This window comes from Rhinoraja longicauda, chromosome 23 (genome assembly GCF_053455715.1).
Source record: "Rhinoraja longicauda isolate Sanriku21f chromosome 23, sRhiLon1.1, whole genome shotgun sequence".
NCBI classification, from domain to species: domain Eukaryota; kingdom Metazoa; phylum Chordata; class Chondrichthyes; order Rajiformes; family Arhynchobatidae; genus Rhinoraja; species Rhinoraja longicauda.
This window is the reverse complement of record NC_135975.1, coordinates 614,843-641,932: the sequence shown is the minus strand read 5'-3', so window position 1 is coordinate 641,932 and position 27,090 is coordinate 614,843. Positions and strand designations below refer to the sequence as shown.

Genomic DNA, 27,090 nt, shown 5'->3' with positions numbered 1-27,090 from the left:
CCTCCTCCCTCACCCCCACCCTCAACCCCTCCTTCACTCTCACCCACACTCCCTCCCCACCCCCATTTTACCCCCTCACATCCCCTCACTCACTCCCACATGACCATTCTCACCCCCTCCCTCACCCCCTCCCTCACCCCCCTCTCTCACCCCTCCCTCACCCCCACACTCTCACCCCCCCCCCCCATCACGCACCCCCTCACTAATCGTTGTATGAACAGGAAGGGCTAGAGAGACATGGACCAAACGCAGGTAGATGGGACTAGCCCAGTGGTGGGCATGGACTAGTGGGCCGAAGGGCCTGTCTCCATGCTCGATGGGCCAAGTGGCCTGCTGGTGCTGCTGTGTGTGGTGCTGTGGTCTTGCCTGCAGTCGATGGAGGGGACACGCTGCCTTATTGCTGAGTGTTATGAGCAGTGTTATGAATGAGGAAGGCTATTGTTCGGGACCGGGTAGGTATCGCCTTACAGGAGGGGCAGATTAACCCTTGGCCCCTTGCACAAGTCGAGAACAAAACCTTTCCCTCAGTGCGTGGTTGATGCTGGGGGCAAGGGTTAATGAACAAATCATTAATAAGCCATATTAAACTCTATTAATGTAATCCTTTCATCTCTTAAACCTTGGCAACATCAACATTTTCCACCATCTGTTGGCTCCAAGAATAACTCTTGGATCCTGATTCTGCTGAACGCAATAAATTAATTTAACAAGCTAGTTTAGTTTAGTTTGGTTTAGAGACACAGCGCGGAAACATGCCCTTCGGCCCACCGGGTCCATGCTGACCAGCGATCCCCGCACACTAACACTATCCTACACACACTAGGGACAATTTACTACTTTAACCGACAAACCTGCAAATCTTTGGAGTGTGGGAGGAAACCAGAGCACCCCGGAGAAAACCCACGCAGGTCACGGGGAGAACGTACAAACTCCGTACAGACAGCGCCCGTGGGCAGGATGGAACCCGGGTCTGTGGCGCCGTGAGGGCTGTGGGCTAATTCTGCTCCTAGAACCTATGAACCTCTGGATAGGGTCTTGCTGTGTCTGCCGCTGATGTTCCTTGGGGGCAGAGAACTCTGAAGAAGGGTCTCGACCTGAAACATCACCCATCCCTTCTCCCCTGAGACGCTGTCTGAGCCGCTGAGTTACTCCAGCACTCTGATACTGCCACTGATGTTCTGTCATCTCACTCCTCGACAGAACGATGCAGGAGGGCAGCGAAGCCTCATCAACAAGTGGACCACCTTCCTGAAAGCCCGGCTGGTCTGTTCCATCCCAGGCCCTGACGGAGTGGACACACACTTCGATGAATTACGTACGTACTGTGCCTACTGTGGGAGTGTGGGGGGTGAGGGGGGGTGTGGGAATGGTGCACCTTGCAGCTCTGTGGGGCAGGCGGGGGGGGTGGGGGGTGAGGGGGGATGTGGGAATGGTGCACCTTGCAGCTCTGTGGGGCGGGCGGGGTGAGAGGGGATGTGGGAGTGGTGCACCTTGCAGCTCTGTGGGGGGGTGGGGGGTGATGAGGGCGTGCGTTACCTTGCAGCTCTGTGGGGGGTGGGGGGGTGATGAGGGGGTGCGTTACCTTGCAGCTCTGTGGGGGGTGAGAGGGGATGTGGAGTGCGTGCACCTTGCAGCTCTGTGGGGCGGGGGGTGATGAGGGGGTGCGTTACCCTGCAGCTCTGTGGGACAGGGGGGGCGGGGGGTGGGGGGGGGATGTGGGACATAAGGAACTGCAGATGCTGGAATCACAAACGTAACGCAAAGTGCTGGAGGAACCCAGCAGGTTTCATTTAGTTTAGCGACTTTAGTTTGAGTCGGCGCCGACCAGCGAGATCATAGAAACAGAAACATAGAAGCAGGAGGAGGCCATTCTGCCCATTGAGCCAGCACCACCATTCAATATGATCATGGCTGATAAGGGGAGGGGGTGTGGGGGGAAGGGAGGGGAGGGGTGTGGGGGGAAGGGGAGGGGGTGTGGGGGAAGGGGAGGGGTGTGGGGGGGAAGGGGAGGGGTGTGGGGGGAAGGGAGGGGAGGGGGGAAGGGAGGGGAGGGGGGAAGGGAGGGGAGGGGGGAAGGGAGGGGAGGGGGGAAGGGAGGGGAGGGGGGAAGGGAGGGGAGGGGGGAAGGGAGGGGAGGGGGGAAGGGGAGGGGAGGGGGGAGGAGGGGAGGGGGGAAGGGAGGGGAGGGGGGAAGGGGAGGGGTGTGGGGGGAAGGGGAGGGGAGGGGTGGGGAGGGGAGTGGGGGAAGGGGAGGGGTGTGGGGGGAAGGGAGGGGTGTGGGGGGAAGGGAGGGGAGGGGGGAAGGGGAGGGGTGTGGGGGGAAGGGGAGGGGTGTGGGGGGAAGGGGAGGGGAGGGGTGGGGAGGGGAGTGGGGGAAGGGGAGGGGTGTGGGGGGAAGGGAGGGGAGGGGAGGGGTGTGGGGGGAGGGGGTGTGGGGGAGGGGGAAGAGAGGGAAATAGAAGAGAAATTAGAGATTTAGGGATGTGAGAAGAAGGTGCAGAGGGCAGGGAAAGAGCAGGGGGGGGGGGGAGATGGTGGACAGATGTGAGCACCTGTGGGGGTGTTGGGGGCAGGAGCTGGGGAAGGTGAGAAGGTAGGGTAGTAATGCTTGGAATTAGAGACTTCAATGTCCATGCCACTGGGGTGCCCACTGCCCAATGTCCAGTGTCCAGTGTCCAGTGTCCAGTGCCCAATGTCCATGCCGCTGGGGTGCCCACTGCCCAATGTCCAGTGCCCAGTGTCCAGTGTCCAGTGCCCAATGTCCATGCCGCTGGGGTGCCCACTGCCCAATGTCCATGCCACTGGGGTGCCCACTGCCCAGTGTCCAGTGCCCAGTGTCCAGTGTCCAGTGCCCAGTGCCCAGTGCCCACTGCCCAATGTCCATGCCACTGGGGTGCCCATTGCCCAAGTGAAACATGAGGTGCTGTTCCTCCAGTTTGAATCTGGTCTCACTCACTCTGACAGTGGAGAAGGCCCAGGACAGAAAGGTCAGTGTGGGAGATAGACACAAAGTGCTGGAGTAACTCAGTGGGTCAGGCAGCATCTGTGGAGAACATGGATAGGTGACGTTTCACTCTACGCCGACTCTATGCTTGTTCTCCACCCTCAGATGCTGCCTGACCCACTGAGTTACTCCAGCACTTTGTGTGTTGCTCTGAGCTGTAGGGAGAGGTTGAGCAGGCTGGGACTCTACTCCATGGAGCGCAGGACCATGAGGGGCAATCTTATAGAGGTGTACAAAGTCATGAGAGGAATAGATCGGGTACAGAATAGGAATAGATAGGAACAGGAATAGATGGATGCACAGAGTCTCTTGCCCAGAGTAGGGGAATCGAGGACCAGAGGACACAGGTTTAAGGTGAAGGGGAAAATAATCTGAGGGGTAACTTTTTCACACAGAGGGTGTTGGGTGTACACAACAAGCTGCCGGAGGTGGTAGTTGAGGTTGGGACTATCCCAAAGTTTCTTCAGTCTGAAGAAGTGTCTCGACCCGAAACCCATTCCTTCTTTCCCGAGACGCTGCCTGACCTGCTGAGTTACTCCAGCATTTTGTGAATAAATACCTTCGATTTGTACCAGCATCTGCAGTTATTTTCTTAAGAAACATTTAGACAGGTACATGGATAGGACAGGTTTGGAGGGATATGGGCCAAATGCAGGCAGGTGGGGCTAGTGTAGATGGGGCATGTTGGTCGGCGTGGGCAAGTTGGGCCGAAGGGCCTGTTTCCACACTGTATCACTCTATGGCTCTGTTTTCTGAATTTAAAGTCATGAATATTACCAATTCTGTTGTTCGTTACAGAGGATGTATTTCTGCTACACACTCGGGATCCAAGGAACCCCACTGTTTACGGAGTTTTCACGACCACAAGGTAAAAATTAATAATGGCATATAAATTACTCCGTCTCCACCTCACGCTGCCTCGGCAAGGCCAGCAGCATAATCAAGGACCAGTCTCACCCCGGCCACTCCCTCTTCTCCCCTCTCCCATCGGGCAAGAGGTACAGAAGTGTGAAAACGCACACCTCCAGATTCAGGGACAGTTTCTTCCCGGCTGTTATCAGGCAACTGAACCATCCTACCACAACCAGAGAGCAGTGCTGAACTACTATCTACCTCATTGGTGACCCTCGGACTATCCTTGATCGGACTTTACTGGCTTTCACCTGATTATTCATTTAGACAGGTACATGGATAGGACAGGTTTGGAGGGATATGGGCCAAACGCAGGCAGGTGGGACTAGTGTAGATGGGGCATGTTGACCGGTGTGGGCAGGTGGGACTAGTGTAGATGGGGCATGTTGGTTGGTGTGGGCGGGTGGGACTAGTGTAGATGGGGCATGTTGGTCGGTGTGGGCGGGTGGGACTAGTGTAGATGGGGCATGTTGGTCGGTGTGGGCAGGTGGGACTAACGTAGATGGGACATGTTGGTCGGTGTGGGCGGGTGGGACTAACGTAGATGGACAAGTTGGGCTGGAGGGCCTGTTTCCACGCTATGAAACGTAGGGCTGCACGGTGGCGCAGCGGGTAGAGCTGCTGCCTCTCAGCGCCAGAGACCCGGGTTCCATCCTGACTACGGGGGCTGTCTGTACGGAGTTTGTACGTTCGCCCCGTGACCTGCGTGGGTTTTCTCCGGGTGCTCTGGTTTCCCACACTTCCACACTCCAAAGATGTGCGGGTTTGTAGGTTAATTGGTTTGGTTTGAATGTAAAATTGTCTCTAGTGTGTCGGGTAGTGTTAGTGTGCGGGGATCGCTGGTCGGCACGGACTCGGTGGGCCGAAGGGCCTGTTTCCGTGCTGTATCACTGAACTGAAAACCTCTGTGAATGGATAACTTTAGCATTAACGTGTGGACCTGTTGTTTTTGCCCAGTTCGATCTTTAAAGGCTCGGCAGTCTGTTCCTACAGCATGGCTGATATCCGTGCTGCCTTCAACGGGCCCTACGCTCACAAAGAGGGCCCAGACCACAGGTGGGTGGAGTACCACGGGAGGATTCCTTACCCACGCCCGGGCACCGTGAGTACACACTTTTATTCCCCTTCTTACCTCAGGCAGTCATTATCATACAACAATGCCATCTTTATCTCCCACGCGCTCGAACCCACCGCGACAACCAGCCAGCGCTCATGGAAGGCCTCTGGCCCCCTTGTGGACACCGCATGTTCCCTCCCCAGGGACACGTGAGCACGGACGTAGGCCCGGACGAGGGGTGGGCAGCAGGCTCTGGTGTGACCATCGACCGGCCGCTGCCTGGACCCGTGAACGGCCTTCTTGGCCAGGCCCAGGAGCAGACCGACAGAGATACCCCACCCTCCCGATCGACCCCCCCACTCCCTGCCCTGTGCCCACCCGACCCCTCCCGATCGACCCTCCCCACTCCCTGCCCTGTGCCCACCCGACCCCTCCCGATCGACCCCCCCCACTCCCAGCCCTGTGCCCACCCGACCCCTCCCGATCGACCCCCCCCACTCCCAGCCCTGTGCCCACCCGACCCCTCCCGATCGACCCCCCCCACTCCCTGCCCTGTGCCCACCCGACCCCTCCCGATCGACCCCCCCCACTCCCTGCCCTGTGCCCACCCGACCCCTCCCGATCGACCCCCCCCACTCCCTGCCCTGTGCCCACCCGACCCCTCCCGATCGACCCCCCCCACTCCCTGCCCTGTGCCCACCCGACCCCTCCCGATCGACCCCCCCCACTCCCTGCCCTGTGCCCACCCACCAGCATTTGCACCCATCACATGACCTGTCCATGTACCCGTTTAAATGTATTTTAAGTGCTGTTATGGTCCCTGCCTCAACCACCTCCTCTGGCAGTTTGTTCCATACACCCACCACCCTCCGTGTGAAAAGTTACCCCTCAGGTTCCTATGAAATCTTTCCCCCCCTCACCCTAAATCCACAACCGCACTAATCAACAATCTATCTATCTTTGCCTTAAAAATATCCACTGACTTGTGGCCTCCACAGCCGTCTGTGGAAATGAATCCCACAGATTCACCACCCTCTGACTAAAGGAATCCCTCCTCATCTCGGTTGTAAAGGTACGTCCTTTGATTCTGAGTACCTGCTGGGGAGGGATGGGTTCGATGTGGGGACCACACACCAATCCTTGTTATCCTCTCTCCTTGCCGGTCTACTCTTGGTAGGTGCAATCAGCACTTGGGTAACAATCGCTCCTCACACCTCCATCGGTCACGAGCAGGCAGGGGGGTAGCGAGTTGTACATGGACTTTAGATCGACAAGCTGACCCCTTCTCTCTCCATCCCTCCCCAATCCTACTCTGACCAGCCCGACTGTCCCCCTGATTATGTAGGAAACAACTGCAGATGCCGGATTAAATTGAAGGTGGACACAAAATGGTGGAGTAACTCAACGGGTCAGGCAGCATCTCTGGAGAGAAGGAATGGGTGACGTTTCAGGTCGGTTAGTCTCAAGAAGGGTCTCGACCCGAAATGTCACCCATTCCTCTCCAGAGATGCTGCCTGTCCCGCTGAGTTACTCCAGCATTTTGTGTCTATCTTTGGTGTAATCCAGCATCTGCAGTTCCTTCCTAAACAATCGACCACAGGTGCTGTCTGTACGGAGTTTGCACGTTCTCCCCGTGACCTGCGTGTGTTCTCCCCGGAGCTCCGGTTTCCTCCCACACTCCAATGCCTGCAGGCTAATTGGCTTGGTATCATTGTAAACTGCCCGTAGTGTGTGTAGGGTAGTGTTAGCGTGCAGGGATCGCTGGTCGGCACGGACTCGGTGGGCCGAGGGGCCTGTTTCCACGCTGTATCTGTGAAACTAGAACTAAAGGGATATGGGCCAAACGCGGGCAGGTGGGACTAGTGTAGATGGGGCATGTTGGTCAGTGTGGGCAGGTGGGACTAGTGTAGATGGGACATGTTGGTCGGTGTGGGCAGGTGGGACTAGTGTAGATGGGACATGTTGGTCGGTGTGGGCAGGTGGGACTAGTGTAGATGGGGCATGTTGGTCAGTGTGGGCAGGTGGGACTAGTGTAGATGGGACATGTTGGTCGGTGTGGACAGGTGGGACTAGTGTAGATGGGGCATGTTGGTCGGTGTGGGCAGGTGGGACTAGTGTAGATGGGGCATGTTGGTCGGTGTGGGCAGGTGGGACTAGTGTAGATGGGACATGTTGGTCGGTGTGGGCAGGTGGGACTAGTGTAGATGGGGCATGTTGGTCGGTGTGGGTGGGTGGGACTATTGTAGATGGGGCATGTTGGTCGGTGTGGGCAGGTGGGACTAGTGTAGATGGGACATGTTGGTCGGTGTGGGCAAGTTGCGATGAAGGGCCTGTTTCCACACTGTATCACTCTGTGACTCTATGAAGGGCCTGTTTCCACACTGGATCACTCTATGACTCTAGTTATTTTCATTGAGTTGTACATTGCCAGCCCTGACCTTTGCCAGCCTAGTTTACTGCCGAGGGGCTTGTCTGTCTGGACCCATGAGAACGTTTTGCTCGGTCCAGCCTGGGCTCCTGCTTTATTAATGAAGTGGCGTTTGATGTTGAGAGCGTGGTGTTAACAGGGGACTGCTTCGCTGCCCAAACACAGAGCACAACAGTGGCTCTGTCCCAGGTGACCGGGGCGCTGGTGAATGAGTAGCTCACGGGGGAGGGGAGGGGGGAATGGAGTAGGGAAGTCATTCTGGGGATGTGTTTGACTGAGCACACTACGGTCAGACGATGGGGTTGGCCACATACTCAGTGAGAGCCTCTTCAACAACGCAGTGCCTGTGACCATGAACCGACCAGGGGAGGGAGACCCACCCACTATCTTTAGTTCAGGAAGGGACTGCAGATGCTGGTTTAAACAGACGATGGACACAAAACGCTGGAGAAACTCAGCAGGACAATGTTCAAGGATAAGTGGGAGGAGGTGTCTGAGAGTTGTCGCCTGGCCTGAGCCCGACAGAGGTCAGAGCTCCAAACTACCACCACACGCACCTCCCTTGTTTGGTCTCTTTGTAAAGGTACTTATATTTGTATACTCCCTTGTAAACTATCTTAGTTTAGTTTAGAGATACAGCGCGGAAACAGGCCCTTCGTCCCACCGAGTCCGTGCCGACCAGCGATCCCCGCACACTAACACAATCCTACACACACTGGGGACAATTTACATTTATACCAAGGCCAATTAACCTACAAACCTGCACGTCTTTGGAGTGTGGGAGGAAACCGGAGCACCCGGAGAAAACCCACGCAGGTCACGGGGAGAACGTACAAACTCCATACAGACAGCGACCGTAGTCAGGATGGAACCCGGGTCTCTGGCGCCATGAGGCAGCAGCTCTACCCGCTGCACCACCGTGCCACATGAATCGGACTTTACTGGCTTTACCTTGCACTGAACGTTATTCCCTTATCCTGTATCTGTTCACTGTGGACGGCTCGATTGTAATCATGTATTGTCTTTCCGCTGACTGGTTAGCACGCAACAAAAGCTTTTCACTGTACCTCGGTACACGTGACAACAAACCAACCCATGTTAAACTAAAGATCAGTAGAGCGCAGGAACGGGCCCTTCGGCCCACAATCTCTGTGCTGGACATGATGCCAAGTGCAACGGGTCTGATCACAACAGCAGTAGCCGTGGCAACAGGAGCGGTGGCTTCAGCCCCGTCACGGAGTTACGCTCATTGTGTGTGTGACCTTCCCAGAGAGGGAGAGCAGATAGAATGGAGATACACACGGAGTGCTGGAGTAACTCAGCGGGTCAGGCAGCATCAGTGGAGAGGAGGAAGGGGTGACGTTTCACAGAGTGCTGGAGTAACTCAGCGGGTCAGGCAGCATCTGTGGAGAGGAGGAAGGGGTGACGTTTCAGGTCGAGACCCTTGTAGAGGGGGCTCAGTGTGTACTGCTCTGTCCCAGGCAGTGTGTGATGGGGCGTCATCACCTCAGTGTGGACCTGGCGTATCTCCAGAGCCGTCCTTGCCTTGATGGACATCCTTGGCAGCGGTTGCCACTGGAGCGGTTTCATGCTGGGCTAATCGGGATGGAGATGACAGGCGGACACGGTGGAAAGACTGCGATGTTGGGCAGATGCCAGGCAGCTGCGTGTGGCTCCCTGCTGCTGATGCATAATCATCCTTCAATGGTGTCAGGGGTTACGGGGAGAAGGCAGGAGAATGGGGCTGGTAGATCAGCCATGATTAGATCAGATCATGTGATAGGAGCAGAATTAGGCCATTTGGCCCATCAAGTCTACTCCGCCATTCATTCATGACTGATCTATCTCTCCCTCCTAACCCCATTCTCCTGCCTTCTCCCCATAACCCCTGACACCCGTACTAATCAAGAATCTTTCCATGTCTGCCTTAAATATATCCACTGACTTGTGGCCTCCACAGCCGTCAGTGGCAAAGAATTCCACAGATTCGCCACTTTCTGATTATAGAAATTCCTCCTCATCTCCTTCCTAAACGAACGTCCTTTAATTCTGAGGTGCTGACCTCTACTGCTGGACTCTCCCACTAGTGGAAACATCCTCTCCACATCCACTCTACCCAGGCCGCTCACTTCGATATGTTTCAATGTCCTCCCTCATTCTTCTAAACTGAAGAGTCTGAAGAAGGGTCTTGACCTGAAAAGTCACCCATTCCTTCTCTCCAGAGATGTTGCCTGACCTGCTGAGTTATGCCAGTATTTTGTGTCTATCTTTGTATCAGAATATGTCTTTGTGATGGGACTGTGGTGTGTTCAGGATGTGTTCTACATGTGTTTCAGTGTTGAGTGGAATAACAAAGAGAAGCCAGCGATATTTCCATCTATTTCCATTTCCCAAGTGTTGCTCTCTCCCGGCCAAATGTCCTCCCTCATCGTCCATGACGTTTCTTTTCCTTTCTGTTATGCAGTCCATGCTGGAGAGGCTCGTTATAGCTTCACCGTGAATTTCCGTCTGGTAATTCCCAGAAAGACCAGGTCTGGGCAGTGTGCATTGGTGCACCCCGCCAAGCCGAGGATTGGAAACCTTCCGATTGCTCAGTCCGCCCATAACTTGGACCCTTCCTGCCTTCCTCACTTTGTCCCTTCAATCAGATCTTCCCAGACTCCCTTACTGGGAAGTGGGTGGCACGGTGGTGCAGCGGGTAGAGCTGCTGCCTCACAGCGCCAGAGACCCGGGTTTCATCCCGAACACGGGTGCTGTCTGTACGGAGTTTGTACGTTCTCCCCGTGACCTGCGTGGATTTTCTCCGGGTGCTCCGGTTTCCTCCCACACTCCAAAGACGTGCAGGTTTGTAGGTTAATTGGATTCTGTAAATGTAAAATTGTCCCTAGTGTGTGTAGGATAGTGTTAATGTGTGGGGATCGCTGGTCGGCGCGGACTCGGTGGGCTGAATTGTATCTCTAAACTAAACTGAGCTAAACTAAACTAAACTGTAAACTAAGCTCAGGTCAGGGCAGCTGGCGGAAGGCTCGGTACACTGGTACACTGTCCAAGGGAAAGGGCTGGCAGCCTGACTGAACAACAAGGACAATGAACTCCTTCAGAAATCCAGTGTTGGCTCCAGGGGATTTCTGCTGTTAATCCACAGGGTGCAAAAGATAGTTTGATAGTTTGGCTTATTGTCACGTGTACCAATGTACAATGAATAGCTTTTTGTTTACATTTACATTTACACCAAGCCAATTAACCTACAAATCCGCACGTCTCTGGAGTATGGGAGGAAACCGGAGCACCCGGAGAAAACCCACGCAGGTCACGGGGAGAATGTGCTTTCAAGAGAGAGCTAGATAGAGCTCTTAAGGATAGCGGAGTCAGGGGGTATGGGGAGAAGGCAGGAACGGGGTACTGATTGAGAATGATCAGCCATGATTACGATGAATGGCAGTGCTGGCTAGAAGGGCCGAATGGCCTCCTCCTGCACCTGTTGTCTATTGTCTGTTGTCTAACGTACAAACTCCATACAGACAGCAGCCGTAGTCGGGATGGAACCCGGGCTTCTGGCACCGCGAGGCAGCAACTCTACCACTGTGCCACCGTGTTGCCCACAGTTACTGAAAGTTAGTGCAGAGAAGGGCAGCACGGTGGCGCAGCGGTAGAGTTGCTGCCTCACAGCGAATGCAGCGCCGGAGACCCGGGTTCCATCCTGACTACGGGCGCCGTCTGTACGGAGTTTGCACGTTCTCCCCGTGACCTGCGTGGGTTTTCTCCGAGTGCTTCGGTTTCCTCCCACACTCCAAAGACGTGCAGGTTTGTAGATTAATTGTCTTGGTGTAAATGTAGGATTGTCCCTAGTGGGTGTAGGATAGTATTAGTGTGCGGGGATCGCTGGGCGGTGGTGGGCTGAAGGGCCTGTTTCCACGCTGTATTTCTGAGACTTAAACAGAGAGTCAGAGAAGGTAAGCCTTCAGCCACTAGAGGGGGAGGCAGAGCTGTGCTTGAGGATCACTGCAAGTTAGATCTCAGAGCTTTGGGATCGCAGAGTGAGCTGGAGCAAGATTTATCTGTGTTTAGTCTCCCCGTTAGCAAGTGACATCTGATCATAGAGTGTTTGTGGGCACTGGGCCTGTACTCGCTGGAGTTTAGAAGGATGAGGGGGGACCTCATTGAAACTTGCCGAATAGTGAGCGGCCTGGATAGAGTGGATGTGGAGAGGATGTTTCCACTGGTGGGAGAGTCTAGGACCAGAGGGCACAGCCTCAGAATTAAAGGACGTCCTTTTAGAAAGGAGATGAGGAGGAATTTCTTTAGTCAGAGGGTGGTGAATCTGTGGGATTCATTGCCACAGACGGCTGTGGAGGCCACAAGTCAGTGGGTATTTTTAAGATGGGACCTTTTGCTCAGAGGCAACATAGGTTGAAGGTGAGGGGGGAACCTGAGAGGCATCTTTTTCACACAGAGGGTGGGGGGTGTATGGAAAGAGCTGCCAGAGGACGTAGTTGAGGCAGGGACTAGAACAACATTTAAAAGATATTTGGACAGCAACATGGATAGGAAAGGTTTGGAGGGGTATGAGCAAAATGCGGACAGGTGGGACGAGTGTAGACAGGGCATGTCGGGCACTGCCAGGCAGCAGATCTACCTACTGTGCCACCGTGCCACCATTATACATAGAGTCCTAAAGTCACGGATAGAGTCACAGAGTGATACAGCGTGGAAACAGGCCCTTCAGCCCACACCGGCCAGTATATCCCATCTACACCAGTACCACCTGCCCGCATTTGGCCCATATCCCTCCAACCCTGCCATATCCATGTACCTGTCTAACTGTTTCTTAAACATTGCGATAGTCCCTGCCTCAACTACCTCCTCCGGCAGCTCGTTCCATACACCCACCACCCTTTGTGTGAAAATGTTACCCCTCAGGTTCCTATTAAATCTTTCCCCCTTCACCTTAAACCCATGTCCTCTGGTCCTCGATTCCCCTACTCTGGGCAAGAGACTCTGCCCGATCTATTCCTCTCATAATGTGTGACCTATTTGTTGGTAACAGTGTGGTAATGCAATGTTTTTTAAAGGGTGATGTCCTTTTTGCCAACAGTGCCCCAGTACAACGTATGACCCGCTGATCAAGTCCACCAAGGACTTCCCGGATGAGGTGGTCAGCTTCGTGCGCTACCACCCGCTGATGTTCAAGGCAGTCCACCCGCTCAGCCCCAGGCCCGCCTTCACTAGGATCAACGTGGACTACCGGCTCACCCAGGTGGTGGTGGACCAGGTGGCAGCAGAGGACGGGCAGTACCAGGTCATGTTCATCGGCACAGGTAACCCCACCTCCCAACCCACCTGCCCAGCCCACCCCGCCCCCCCAACCCACCTGCCCGGCTCACCCCCCCATTAGCCCCCAAGCCACCTGCCCAGCCCCCCCACCCCACCAACACACACCCCCCACCCCCATTCCCCCCCATTACCCCCCAGCCCACCCCCCCAACCCACCTGCCTAGCTCACCCCCCCTCACCACCCCCAACCCACCCCCAACACACACCACCACCCCCCCTAGATTCTTGATCAGTGCGGGTGTCAGGGGCTACAGGGAGAAGGCAGGAGAATAGGGTTAGGAGGGAGAGATAGATCAGCCATGATTGAATGGCGGAGTAGACTTGATGGGCTGAATGGCCTAATTCTGCTCCTAGAACTTATGAACTTGAAGATCCATGTTCTCCACAGATGCTGCCTGACCCGTTGAGTTACTCCAGCACTGTCTTTGTTTGAAGAAGTTTCCCCACTTTCTTTTGACCTGCAGGTGGCAGTGTTTGCCCATGGCTAACTTCCCTCCCTCTCCCTCTCCCTCTCCCTCTCTCTCTCCCTCCCTCTCTCTCCCTCTCTCTCTCTCCCTCCCTCTCCCACTCCTTCTCTCTCCCTCTCTATCTCTCTCCCTCTCCCACTCCTCTCTCCCTCTCTCTCTCTTGCCATCTCTCCTCCCTGCCCTCCTGACTTGGCCTCCACAGCCGTCTGTGGCAATGAATTCCACAGATCCACCACCCTCTGACTAAAGACATTCCTCCTCATCTCCTTCCTGAGAGTGTTGTATTTAGATGCGCAAAGTATAAGAAATAAAGTGGATGAGCTTGAGGCTCAGTTAGTCATGGGCAAGTATGATGTTGTAGGGATCACTGAGACATGGCTACAAGAGGACCAGGGCTGGGAACTGAATATTCAGGGTTACACAACGTATAGAAAAGACAGACAGGTGGGCAGAGGGGGTGGGGTTGCTCTGTTGGTGAGGAATGATATTCATTCCCTTGCAAGGGGTGACATAGAACCAGGAGATGTAGAATCAGTATGGGTAGAAATGAGAAATTGTAAGGGTAAAAAGACCCTAATGGGAGTTATCTATAGGCCCCCAAACAGTAGCCTCGACATAGGGTGCAAGTTGAATGAGGAGCTAAAATTGGCGTGTCACAAATGTAATGCTACGGTGGTTATGGGAGATTTCAACATGCAGGTAGACTGGGAAAATCAGGTTGGTACTGGACCCCAGGAAAGGGAGTTTGTGGAGTGTCTCCGAGATGGATTCTTAGAACAGCTTGTACTGGAGCCGACCAGGGAGAAGGCAATTCTGGATTTAGTGTTGTGTAATGAACCTGATCTGATAAGGGGACTAGAGGTAAAAGAGCCATTAGGATGCAGTGATCACAATATAAGTTTTACTCTACAAATTGAGAGGGAGAAGGGAAAATCGGAAGTGTCAGTATTACAGTATAGCAAAGGGGATTACAGAGGCACGAGGCAGGAGCTGGCCAAAATTGACTGGAAGGAGGCCCTAGCAGGGAAGACGGTAGAACAGCAATGGCAGGTATTCCTGGGAATAATGCAGAGGTTGCAGGATCAATTTATCCCAAAGAGGAGGAAAGATTCCAAGGGGAGTAAGAGGCACCCGTGGCTGACAAGGGAAGTCAAGGACAGCATAAAAATAAAAGGGAAGAAGTACAACATAGCAAAGAGAGGGAAGCCAGAGGATTGGGACTCTTTTAAAGAGCAACAGAAGATGACTAAGAAGGCAATACGGGGAGAAAAAATGAGGTACGAGGGTAAACTAGCCAATAATATAAAGGAGGACAGTAATAGAGGGCGGCACGGTAGCGCAGCGGTAGAGTTGCTGCTTTACAGCGAATGCAGCGCCGTCGACTCAGGTTCGATCCTAACTACGGGTGCTGCACTGTAAGGAGTTTGTACGTTCTCCCCGTGACCTGCGTGGGTTTTCTCCGAGATCTTCGGTTTCCTCCCACACTCCAAAGACGTACAGGTATGTAGGTTAATTGGCTGGGTAAATGTAAAAATTGTCCCTAGTGGGTGTAGGATAGTGTTAATGTGCGGGGATCACTGGGCGGCACGGACTTGGTGGGCCGAAAAGGCCTGTTTCCGGCTGTATATATATGATATGATATGATATAATAGCTTTTTTAGGTACATGAAGAGGAAAAAAATAGTTAAGGCAAATGTGGGTCCCTTGAAGACAGAAGCGGGGGAATTTATTATGGGGGACAAGGAAATGGCAGATGAGTTGAACCGTTACTTTGGATCTGTCTTCACTAAGGAAGATACAAGCAATCTCCCAGATGTTCTAGCGGCCAGAGAACCTAGGGTGATGGAGGAACTGAAGGAAATCCACATTAGGCAGGAAATGGTGTTGGGTAGACTGATGGGACTGAAGGCTGATAAATCCCCAGGGCCTGATGGTCTGCATCCCAGGGTACTTAAGGAGGTGGCGCTAGAAATTGTGGACGCATTGGTGATCATTTTCCAATGTTCTATAGATTCAGGATCAGTTCCTGTGGATTGGAGGGTAGCTAATGTTGTCCCACTTTTTAAGAAAGGAGGGAGAGAGAAAACGGGAAATTATAGACCAGTTAGTCTGACATCAGTGGTGGGGAAGATGCTGGAGTCAATTATAAAAGACAAAATTGCGGAGCATTTGGATAGTAGTAACAGGATTGTTCCGAGTCATATTGTTCCGTGATCATATTGAATGACGGTGCTGGCTCGAAGGGCCGAATGGCCTACACCTGCAGCTATTTTCTATGTTCCTATGAACAAATTACTGCCGGGTTTTGCTGATAGACGGATTATTAGATGGACATTACGCTGGTTCAGTTGAGTTAAGTTTGTTGTCCCGTGTACCGAGGTACAGTGAAAAGCTTGTGTTGCGCGCTAACCAGTCAGCGGAAAGACAACACATGATTACAATCGAGCCGTCCACAGTGAACAGATACATGATAAAGGAATAACGTTTAGTGCAAGGTAAAGCCAGTAAAGTCTGATCAAGGATAGTCCGAGGGTCACCAATGAGGTAGATAGTAGTCCAGCACTGCTCTCTGGTTGTGGTAGGATGGTTCAGTTGCCTGATAACAGCCGGGAAGAAACTGTCCCTGAATCTGGAGGTGTGCGTTTTCACACTTCTGTACCTCTTGCCCGATGGGAGAGGGGAGAAGAGGGAGTGGCCGGGGTGAGACTGGTCCTTGATTATGCTGCTGGCCTTGCCGAGGCAGCGTGAGGTGTAGATGGAGTGGGTGGGAGGGAGGTTGGTTTGTGTGATGGTCTGGGCTCGTGTTTAGCCGCGTGCCACTGTCTGATAGCATCTGAAAATAAATACTGCTCTCTGCACAATCTAAATATCTCAGCGCAGTCACACAATGAAGCACTTTGTGATTGCAAGGGGTGTTTATGTGATTCACATGTGGTCCGGGCTTGTAATTTCCCTGATGATCAGCAACAGTGAGCCGGCACGGTGGTGCAGCGGGTAGAGCTGCTGCCTCACAGCGCCAGAGACCCGGGTTCCATCCCAACCACGGGTGCTGTCTGTACGGAGTTTGCACGTTCTCCCCGTGACCTGCGTGGGTTTTCTCCGGGTGCTCCGGTTTCCTCCCACACTCCAAAGACGTGCAGGTTTGTAGGTTAATTGGCTTGGTGTAAATGTAAATTGTCCCTAGTGTGTGTCGGATAGTGTTAGTGTGCGGGGATCGCTGGTTGGCGCGGACTCGGTGGGCCGAAGGGCCTGTTTCCGCGCTGTATCTTTAAACTAGACTAAACGAAACTAAAAGGTTTCACTGTAGCCCGGCACACGTGACAATAAACGGAACTGAAGTAAACTGGGCAGGGAGCCTGAAACATGGCAGGGCGATGCAAGTGTGCCTGATCAAAGCCCTGTACAATTACCCCCCCCCCCCCGAACCCCCAGCTCCCGCCCTGAAGGACAAACGCCTTACACTTCCCATCGCCGTCCTGCAGCTGTGCACCGACGCTGGTCTTCCTGAGCCCACACACTTGTTTCCTGTGTACACCGCCACACCCCCCTCCTCCCCACCCCACCCCCCCCCCCTCCCCACCCCCCCCTCACCGCTCTGCCTGTCTCCACACCACACCCCCCCTCCCCCTCCCCACCCCCCCCCCACCGCTCTGCCTGTCTCAACACCACATCCCTTTCCCCTCCCCAGCCCCCCCCTCCCACTGCTCTGCCTGTCTCAACACCGCACCCCCTCCCCCCTCCCCCCCCCTCCCCCTCCCCCCCTCCCCTCACCCTCCCCCCCCTCCCCCTCCCCACCCTCCCCCCTCACCCCACCGTCCCCCCCCCCTCTGCCTGTCTCAATACGGCAAGAACTGGAACTTAGTGCCGTTGATTAGTCTAGTTTGGAGATGCTGCACAAACCGGCCTCTCACCAACAAGTCCACGCCGACCTGCAATGGGAATAATCTTTCATTCAAGGGAATCAAATGGAGTTGTTTGGAAGTGATAAATGTTCACAAGTTCATATAGTTGGGATCTTAGTTTTTTGTTGTTCTGGCAATAACATTGGAAGAAAAATAACTTGGCCAAATGTGTCCAAAAGATGCACCAGCCCAGTGATCCAGTTCATAAGTTCATAGTTCATAAGTTCTAGAAGCAGAATTGGGCCATTCGGCCCATCGAGTCTCCTCTGCCATTTGTCAGACGATTAATTCTGGAATGGGGCAGCTGAAGGGAATGTACCTCACTGAATGAGGACCTTCTGCCCATCGACATGATGCTAGTTGTTAGTGACCAATCCAGTTGCTCCCTCAGAACTTGTAAAGTTCAACTTTGTTAAAGGTGGGGTCCAGACCATAGACTATAGAGGCCGGCACGGTGGTGCAGCGGGTAGAGCTGCTGCCTCACAGCGCCAGAGACCCGGCTTCCATCCTGACTACGGGTGCTGTCTGTACGGAGTTTTGTACACCTCTATAAGATCACCCCTCATCCCCCTGCGCTCCAAGGACTAGAGTCCCAGCCTCTCCCTATAGCTCCTGGAGAAACCCACGCAGGTCACGGGGAGAACGTACAAACTCCGTACAGACAGCGCCCGTGGTCAGGATGGAACCCGGGTCTCTGGCACTATGAGGCAGCAGCTCTACCCGCTGCACCACCCTGACGCCATCAATGCCACATTTTCTCTGGGAAAGGCTGGTAAATATCGATGTCTTTATCTTTTGTGGTGCAGATGTTGGAACAGTTTTAAAAGTGGTGAGCGTCACGAAGGAAAACTGGGAGACGGAGGAGGTGGTTCTGGAGGAGCTGGAGGTGTTCAAGGTGAGGAGATGCCCACGGGAATACGTGGGGTCAGTTACAGGTGTTTAAGGTGAGGAGATGTCCACAGTGAGATGTCCACAGTGAGGAGATGCCCACGGTGAGATGCCCACAGTGAGGGGGGATCTTATTGAAACATATAAGATAATTAGGGGATTGGACACATTAGAGGCAGGAAACATGTTCCCAATGTTGGGGGAGTCCAGAACAAGGTGCCACAGTTTAAGAATAAGGGGTAGGCCATTTAGAACGGAGATGAGGAAGAACTTTTTCAGTCAGAGAGTGGTGAAGGTGTGGAATTCTCTGCCTCAGAAGGCAGTGGCGGCCAGTTCGTTGGATGCTTTCAAGAGAGAGCTGGATAGAGCTCTTAAGGATAGCGGAGTGAGGGGGTATGGGGAGAAGGCAGGAACGGGGTACTGATTAAGAGTGATCAGCCATGATCGCATTGAATGGCGGTGCTGGCTCGAAGGGCTGAATGGCCTACTCCTGCACCTATTGTCTATTGTCTATTGTCAGGAGATGTCCACAGTGAGGAGATGTCCACAGTGAGGAGATGCCCACCGTCAGTCACAGTTACACCCGCTGCACCCATTGGGCAGTGTGTCTCGGAGTAACCAGGCCCTTCGGCCCACAATGTCCATGCCGACACCATGCCAAGTTAAACTAACCCCCTCCACCTGCACGTGATCCATGTCCCTCCATTCCCTGCGTATCCATGTGCCTGTCTAAAAGCCTCTTCAACACCACTATCGTATCTGCCTCCACCCCCACCCCTGGCAGCGCGTTCCAAGCCCCCACCCCCCTCTGTGTAATAAACCTGCCCCACACATCTCCTTTAAACGTTGCCCCTCTCACCTTAAAGCTTCGCCCTCTGGTGTTGGATTTTTCCATCCTGAGGAGAAAGGTTCTGACTGTCTACCCCATCTATGCCTCTTATAGCTGTTATCAGGCAAATGAACCATCCTACCACAACCAGAGAGCAGTGCTGAACTACTATCTACCTCATTGGTGACCCTCGGACTATCCTTGATCGGGCTTTACTGGCTTTACCTTACACTAAACGTTATTCCTTTATCCTGCATCTGTACACTGTGGACGGCTCGATTGTAATCATATTGTCTTTCCCCTGACTGGTTAGCGCGCAACAAAAGGTTTTCACTGTACCTCGGTACACGTGACAATAGACTCAACTGAAACTGATAGAAACAGAAACATAGAAAAATAGGTGAAATGGAGGCCATTCGGCCCTTCGAGCCAGCACCGCCATTCAATATGATCATGGCTGATCATCCACAATCAGTACCCCGTTCCTGCTTTCTCCCCATATCCCTTGATTCCGTCAGCCCCAAGAACTAAATCTAACCCTCTCACGAAAACATCCAGTGAATTGGCCTCCACTGCCTTCTGTGGCAGAGAATTCCACAGATTCACAACTCTCTGGGTGGAAAAGTGTTTCCTCATCTCAGTCCTAAATGGCCGACCCCTTATTCATAAAGTGTTTATATGTAAGAAGGAACTGCAGATGCTGGTATAAATTGAAGATAGACAACTGCAGACGTTTATATACTTTGTACATTTCTATCAAATGTCCCCTCAACCTCTGATGAGTGACCAGTGACATTCCGATCTTATTCCTCCAGGGACACGCCCCGATATTGAACATGGAACTTTCTTCAAAGCAGGTACGTGTGGCACCAGTGACCTTTCTCGTCTCCGTCTAATCTACGTTAATTTGGCCAAGGAAGCACCCCAATGCCTCGACTTCCTTACAAGGCTGAGGAAGTTCAGCAAGTTCCCAACAACTCGCGCCAACTTCTAGATGCACCACAGAAAGCATTTTATCGGGGTGCATAGAAATTGGTGCAGGAGGAGGCCATTTGGCCCTTCGAGCCAGCACCGCCATTCAATGTGATCATGGCTGATCATCCACAATCAGTAACCCGTGCCTGCCTTCTCCCCATACCCCTTGATTCCACTAGCTTCTAGAGCTCTATCTAACTCTCCCTTAAATCCATCCAGTGATTTGGCTTCCACTGCCCTCTGTGGCAGAGAATTCCACAAATTCACAACTCTCTGGGTGAAAAAGTTCCTTCTCACCTCAGTTTTAAATGGCCTCCCCTTTATTCTAAGACTGTGGCCCCTGGTTCTGGACTCCCCCAACATTGGGAGCATTTTTCCTGCATCTAGCTTGTCCAGTCCTTTCATAATTTTATATGTCTCTATAAGATCCTTTCTCATCCTTCTAAACTCCAGTGAATACAAGCCCAGTCTTTTCAATCTTTCCTCATATGACAGTCCCGCCATCCCTGGGATCAATCTCGTGAACCTACGCTGCACTGCCTCAATTACAAGGTGGGACAGCTCCATCCAAGACCGCAAGAAATTGCAGAGAATTGTGGACACAGCCCAGACCATCACACAAACCAACCTCCCTTCCACTGACTCCATCGACACCTCACGCTGCCTCGGCAAGGCCAGCAGCATAATCAAGGACCAGTCTCACCCCGGCCACTCCCTCTTCTCCCCTCTCCCATCGGGCAAGAGGTACAGAAGTGTGAAAACGCACACCTCCAGATTCAGGGACAGTTTCTTCCCGGCTGTTATCAGGCAACTGAACCATCCTACCACAACCAGAGAGCGGTGCTGAACTACTATCTACCTCATTGGTGACCCTCGGACTATCCTTGATCGGACTTTACCGGCTTTACCTTGCACTAAACGTTATTCCCTTATCCTGTATCTGTACACTGTGGACGGCTCGACTGTAATCATGTATTGTCTTTCCGCTGACTGGTTAGCGCGCAACAAAAGCTTTTCACTGTACCTCGGTACACGTGACAATAAACCAACCCATGTTAAACTAAAGATCAGTAGAGCGCAGGAATCTCTGTGCTGGACATAATACCAAGTGCAACGGGTCTGATCACAACTGCAGTAGCCGTGGCAACAGGAGCGGTGGCTTCAGCCCCATCATGGAGTTACGCTCATTGTCGGCATGACAATAAACTAATAAGGTCATAAGTAATAGGAGCAGAATTAGGGGGAGGGGGAGAGGGGGGGGGGGGGGGGTCAGTCAGGGGGGTCAGTCTACCCACGGAGGAAGGGCGAGGAGTTGTACAGTTTGATAAAAGTGACAATAAATTAATAAACAATAAACTAAACCCGTGGCAATAAACTGGTCAAACTGGAGTCACCTGTGTGGGTCGGGTTGCCAACTATCTCACTCCCAAATACGGGACAGGGTGACGTCACCGCCCCGCACCCCACGTGCCCTCACCCAGCCAGCGGCCACGTGCTCCCGCTCCAACAATGGCGGCCGCCCGGGCCTTGAGGCGGGTTTCTACGCAACCTCCGTTAGGCGAACACACTCCGTCAGTCTGAAGAAGGGTCTCGACCCGAAACGTCACCCATTCCTTCTCTCCAGAGATGCTGTCTGACCCGCTGAGTTACTCCAGCATTTTGTGTCCACCTCCGTTAGCCTACACCGTCCCGGCCTACACCGTCCCGGCCTACACCGTCCCGGCCTACACCGTCCCGGCCTACACCGTCCCGGCCTACAGCGGCCCGCGGGCCTAATACGGGACATCCCGGCTAATCCGGGACGGTTGGCGAGCGTACGTGTGGATAACACGTGGCCATTGCGCCTGGAGTAAAGTGTGAGGATGTGGTGTGGATGTAACGACTCTGCCATTCCCTCTTGTAGCAGCAGCTGTACATCGGCTCACGGGACGGCCTGGCCCAGCTCTCCCTGCACAGGTGCGATACCTATGGACAGGTGTGTGCGGAGTGTTGCCTGGCCCGAGACCCCTACTGTGCGTGGGATGGCACCGCCTGCTCCCGCTACCTGCCCGCCTCCAAGCGGTGAGTGGAACAACACAGCAACATAGAAAATAGGTGCAGGAGGCCATTCAGCCCGTCCAGTCCAGCACCGCCATTCAATATGATCGTATGGTACGATGTTCAAAAGAGAGTTGGATAGAACTCCAGGGGTTAGTGGAATCAGGGGGTATGGGGAGAAGGCAGGCACGGGGTACTGATTGTGGATGATCAACCATGATCACATTGAATGGCAGTGCTGGCTCGAAGGGCCGAATGGCCTCCTCCTGCACCTATTGTCTATGTAACTACGACACAATACGTAGAACTTCATTTATCCCACGAGGGAAATTGATCTGCCAAGTCATAAAACACAAGATACATGAAACTAAAGTGACGAGTGGAAAGGATTGGGGATGTGCAAAGATTGGGGGTGGGAGTGGGTCAGTCTCAGTCTATCCCTGACAGAAGGGGGAGGAGTTGTACAGTTTGATAGCCACAGGGAAGAAGGATCTCCTGTGGCGTTCTGTGCTGCATCTCGGTGGGACCAGTCTGTTGCTGAAGGTGCTCCTCAGGTTGACCAGTGTGTCATGGAGGGGGTGAGCTGTATTGTCCAGGATGCTTCGCAGTTTGAGGAGCGTCCCTCCCCTCCAAGACCCCCCCCCCCCCCGTGAACCCAACTCTGTGATCATGGCTGATCATCCAAAATCAGTACCCTGATCCTGCTTTATCCCCACATATCCCGAGTGGTGGGACTTACACATTTTTAAATCAATTTAGTTTTACGAGAATGATCCTAGGAATGAGTGGGTTAACAAAAGATGAGCGTTTGTGGGCACTGGGCCTGTACTCGCTGGAGTTTAGAAGGATGAGGGGTGACCTCATTGAAACTTACCGAATAGTGAGCGGCCTGGATAGAGTGGATGTGGAGAGGATGTTTTCACTAGTGGGAGAGTCTAGGACCAGAGGGCACAGCCTCAGAATTAAAGGACATTAGTAGGAATAGTAGACTATTTTCTAAATGGGGAGCGAATCCAGAAATCGGAGGTGTAAAGGGACTTGGGAGCTGGTGCAGGATTCCCAACAAGTTAATCTGCAAGTCGAATCGGCAGTAAAGAAAGCAAACGCAATGCTAGCATTAATTTCAAGAGGGCTTGTATACAAAAACAGGGATGTCATGCTGGGGCTGTATAAGGCGCTGGTCACAGGGATGTGATGCTGGGGCTGTACAAGGTGCTGGTCACAGGGGTGTGTGTAATGCTGGGGCTGTACAAGGCGCTGGTCACAGGGGGGTGTGTAATGCTGGGGCTGTACAAGGCGCTGGTCACAGGGGGGTGTGTAATGCTGGGGCTGTACAAGGCGCTGGTCACAGGGGGGTGTGTAATGCTGGGGCTGTACAAGGCGCTGGTCACAGGGATGGGTGTAATGCTGGGGCTGTACAAGGCGCTGGTCACAGGGGTGGGTGTAATGCTGGGGCTGTATAAGGCGCTGGTCACAGGGGGGGTGTAATGCTGGGGCTGTACAAGGCGCTGGTCACAGGGGTGTGTGTAATGCTGGGGCTGTATAAGGCGCTGGTCACGGGGGTGTGTGTAATGCTGAGGCTGTACAAGGCGCTGGTCAGGCCGCATTTGGAATATTGTGAGCAGTTTTGGGCCCCAGATCTGAGGAAGGATGTGCTGGCTCTGGAGAGAGTCCAGAGGAGGTTTACGAGAATGATCCTAGGAATGAGTGGGTTAACATATGATGAGCATTTGTGGGCACTGGGCCTGTACTCGCTGGAGTTTAGAAGGATGAGGGGGGACCTCATTGAAATGTGCGGAATAGTGAAAGGCCTGGATAGAGTGGATTTAGGAAGGAGATGAGGAGGAATTTCTTTAGCCAGAGGGTGGTGAATCTGTGGGATTCATTGCCACAGACGGCTGCGGAGGCCACAAGTCAGTGGGTATTTTTAAGGCAGAGGTTGATAGATGGTTGATTAGTGCGGGTGTCAGGGGTTATGGGGAGAAGGCAGGAGAATGGGGTTGAGAGGGGAAGATAGATCAGCCATGATTGAATGGTGGAGTAGACTTGATGGGCCGAATGGCCTAATTCTGCTCCTATCCCTTATGAACAGCATCAAAGTTGGGAGGTCATGCTACAGTTGTATAAGGCGTTGGTGAGGCCGCATTTAGAGTACGTGTTCATGTCTGGGCACCATGTTATAGGAAAGATGTTGTCAAGCTGGAAAGGGTACAGAGAAGATTTACGAGGATGTTGCCAGGACTCAAAGTGCTGAACATTGTGCAAAGTTAATGTAATCTCCTCCACCTGCACCTGACCAAAAACCAGTTTAACTTTGGGGCTGTCAACAGCTCTGTAAATTTGACAACTTTATTCAGAATCTTAAATAAAAATCCAGGAACTGTGAAATGTTACCAATTTTGAAATGGGTTATCAGACAAATGGCGTGGAGATGAATCAAGTGATGTGTGACCGATATAAGGAAGTAGTTGTCCTTCAAATTATTTAGTTGTAGTTTTTAGTTTTAGAGTTACAGTGCAGAAACAGGCCCTTCGGCCCACCGAGTCTGCACCGACCAGCGATCCCCACACACTAACACTAACCTACACACACTACGGACAATTTAGTGAAGCCAATTAACTTGCAAACATGTACGTCTTTGGTGTGTGGGAGAAAACCGGAGCACCCGGAGAAAACCCACGCAGGTCACGGGGAGAACGTACAAACTCCGTACTGACAGCACCCGTAGTCAGGATGGAACCCGGGTCTCTGGCGCCGTGAGGCAGCAGCTCTACCCGCTGCACCACCGTGCCGCCCCCAAATGATGCAGCTTACAGCTCCATTTGTTAGAGGCACACTGGGGTATCAGGTGGGAGTGAGTGCTTATCAACCACTATGTATACGTTCACAAGACTGCAGTGTAACAGGGCTAGTATGTGATATTGCAGCTACGCCTATCGTCAAAGTCAGTAAAGCTCACAGCAACAAACTGCAAAAACATTTGCACAGTCTGAGCCGTTCTGCGTTGGTGATTTTCTTCTTCCTCCTGACTGTTTGATGTGTGAGAGTGTGGCGTGGTGTTTCACTGGCAGTTATGTTGTTTGTACAGACGGTCCCGGCGTCAGGACGTGAAGCATGGAGACCCCATCACTCAGTGCTGGGATCTGGAAGACAGTGAGTATCAGTGCCCCCCGCCCAACACCCACACACACCCAGCCCAGAAACAGGCCCCCCGCCCAACACCCACACACACCCAGCCCAGCACGGCCCAGCACAGCCCAGCACAGCACGGCAACAGGCCCCCCGCCCAACACCCACACACACCCAGCCCAGAAACAGGCCCCCCGCCCAACACCCACACACACCCAGCCCAGCACGGCCCAGCACAGCCCAGCACAGCACGGCAACAGGCCCCCCGCCCAACACCCTCACACCCACACACACACAGTCACTCAGCCCAGAAACAGGCCCCCCGCCCAACACCCACACTCACCCAGCCCAGCACGGCACGGCGACAGGCCCCCCGCCCAACACCCACACCAGCCAACATGTTCCAGCTACACTAGTCCCACCTGCCTGCGTTTGGTCCACATCCCTCCAAACCTGTCCTATCCATGTACCTGTCTAACTGTTTCTGAAACGTTGGGATAGTCCCAGCCTCAACTACCTCCTCCGGCAGCTCATTCCACACACCCACCACCCACTGTGTGGAAAAGATTCACATTAAATCTATTCCCCTTCACCTTGAACCTGTGTCCTCTGGTCCTCGATTCCCCTACTCTGGGCAAGAGACTCTGTGCGTCTAACCGATCTATTGCTCATGATTCTGTACATGCTGACATTTGGAGATGGTTGTAGGAGGGGCAGAGTTATGGACCTTGCCTCAGGATGTCCATGGATGGGCTTGGGATCTGGGTGGCTCTGGACCCCTCCAGCGGAGTGAGATGTGGGCGTTGAGGTCCGGTCAGTACGGTTTGCTTGCCCACTGTATGTGTAGTGGTTCCTGCTGTTGGCAGCAAAGCAAGCAGCCATAACTCTTCATTACTTTGCTAAGAGTCATATAATTTATTGCCAACATCTTCCAGGCTAGTCTCTGCAGGAAGTTGTGATACAGAGAAGATGTTTGGTAATGTTTAGGAAGGAACAGCAGATGCTGGTTTAAAACCGAAGATAGACACAAAACGCTGGAGTAACTCAGTGGGTCAGGCAGCATCTGTGGAGAACATGGATAGGTGACGTTTCACAGAGTGCTGGAGTAACTCAGTGGGTCAAGCAGCATCTGTGGAGAACATGGATAGGTGACGTTTCGAGTCGAGACCCTTCTTCCTTATTGTCGTGTGTCCCAGACTGAACAATAGCACACTTACTTGCAGCCGCATAACAGAATGTGTCACCATAGTACACGTGATACAGGATATAATATAACACGGGATAAAAACAAGTCAGTGTGCGGATGTACACACGCACACACATGTGCATCTGCATTGCCCGTTGCTCTTGTGGTTGGCAGGGTATGTACACACACGCACACACATGTGCATCTGCATTGCCCGCTGCTGATGTTGCTCTTGTGGTTGGCAGGCATGAACAAGGACAGCGAGGAGAAGCTTCTCTTCGGCATTGAGTTTAATGCAACGTTCCTGGAATGCATCCCCAACTCCCAGCAGGCAGCCATCCGCTGGTTCGTTCAGCGCTCCACGGACGATCGTGAAGAGGTAGGTTGCTAGGGGGCCGGGTCCGTGACTCGTCCTCACTGAGGGGGGCTGCCGGGGGGCAGGCTCCGTGACTCGTCCTCACTGAGGGGGGCTGCCGGGGGGGTAGGGTCCGTGACTCGTCCTCACTGAGGGGGGCTTCCGGGGGGGCAAGGTCCATGGCTCGTCCTCACTGAGGGGGGCTGCCGGGGGGGGTAGGGTCCATGGCTCGTCCTCACTGAGGGGGGCTGCCGGGTCCGTGACTCGTCCTCACTGAGGGGGGCTGCCGGGGGGGTAGGGTCCGTGACTCATCCTCACTGAGGGGGGCTGCCGGGGGGGGTGCAGGGTCCATGGCTCGTCCTCACTGAGGGGGGATGCCGGGGGGGGTAGGGTCCGTGACTGTGTGTTCTCAGCTGTGTTCAGTCCACGGCCTCTGGGTCTTTGGGAAGTGGCCAGGTACCAAGTTGGCTGGGAATGGAGTCCGTGGGGAGATGGAGTAAGGCGGGCACGGTGGTGCAGTGGGTAGAGCTGCTGCCTCACAGCGCCAGAGACCCGTATTCCATCTTGACTACGGGCGTTGTCTGTAC

General features: G+C 53.6%; 1 protein-coding gene across 1 annotated transcript in view; it reads left to right on the top strand.

Annotated features, from left to right (window-relative positions):
* sema3d (sema domain, immunoglobulin domain (Ig), short basic domain, secreted, (semaphorin) 3D) overlaps positions 1-27,090 on the top strand; it is a 90,797-nt gene that overhangs the window by 48,725 nt on the left and 14,982 nt on the right. The window contains exons 9-17 of the mRNA XM_078420096.1: positions 1,201-1,315; positions 3,803-3,872; positions 4,874-5,018; positions 12,497-12,719; positions 17,911-17,999; positions 19,637-19,678; positions 21,700-21,857; positions 24,922-24,986; positions 26,394-26,527. Of these exons, the coding sequence (XP_078276222.1) occupies positions 1,201-1,315; positions 3,803-3,872; positions 4,874-5,018; positions 12,497-12,719; positions 17,911-17,999; positions 19,637-19,678; positions 21,700-21,857; positions 24,922-24,986; positions 26,394-26,527 (1,041 nt within the window). The remainder of the gene's footprint in view (positions 1-1,200; positions 1,316-3,802; positions 3,873-4,873; positions 5,019-12,496; positions 12,720-17,910; positions 18,000-19,636; positions 19,679-21,699; positions 21,858-24,921; positions 24,987-26,393; positions 26,528-27,090) is intronic.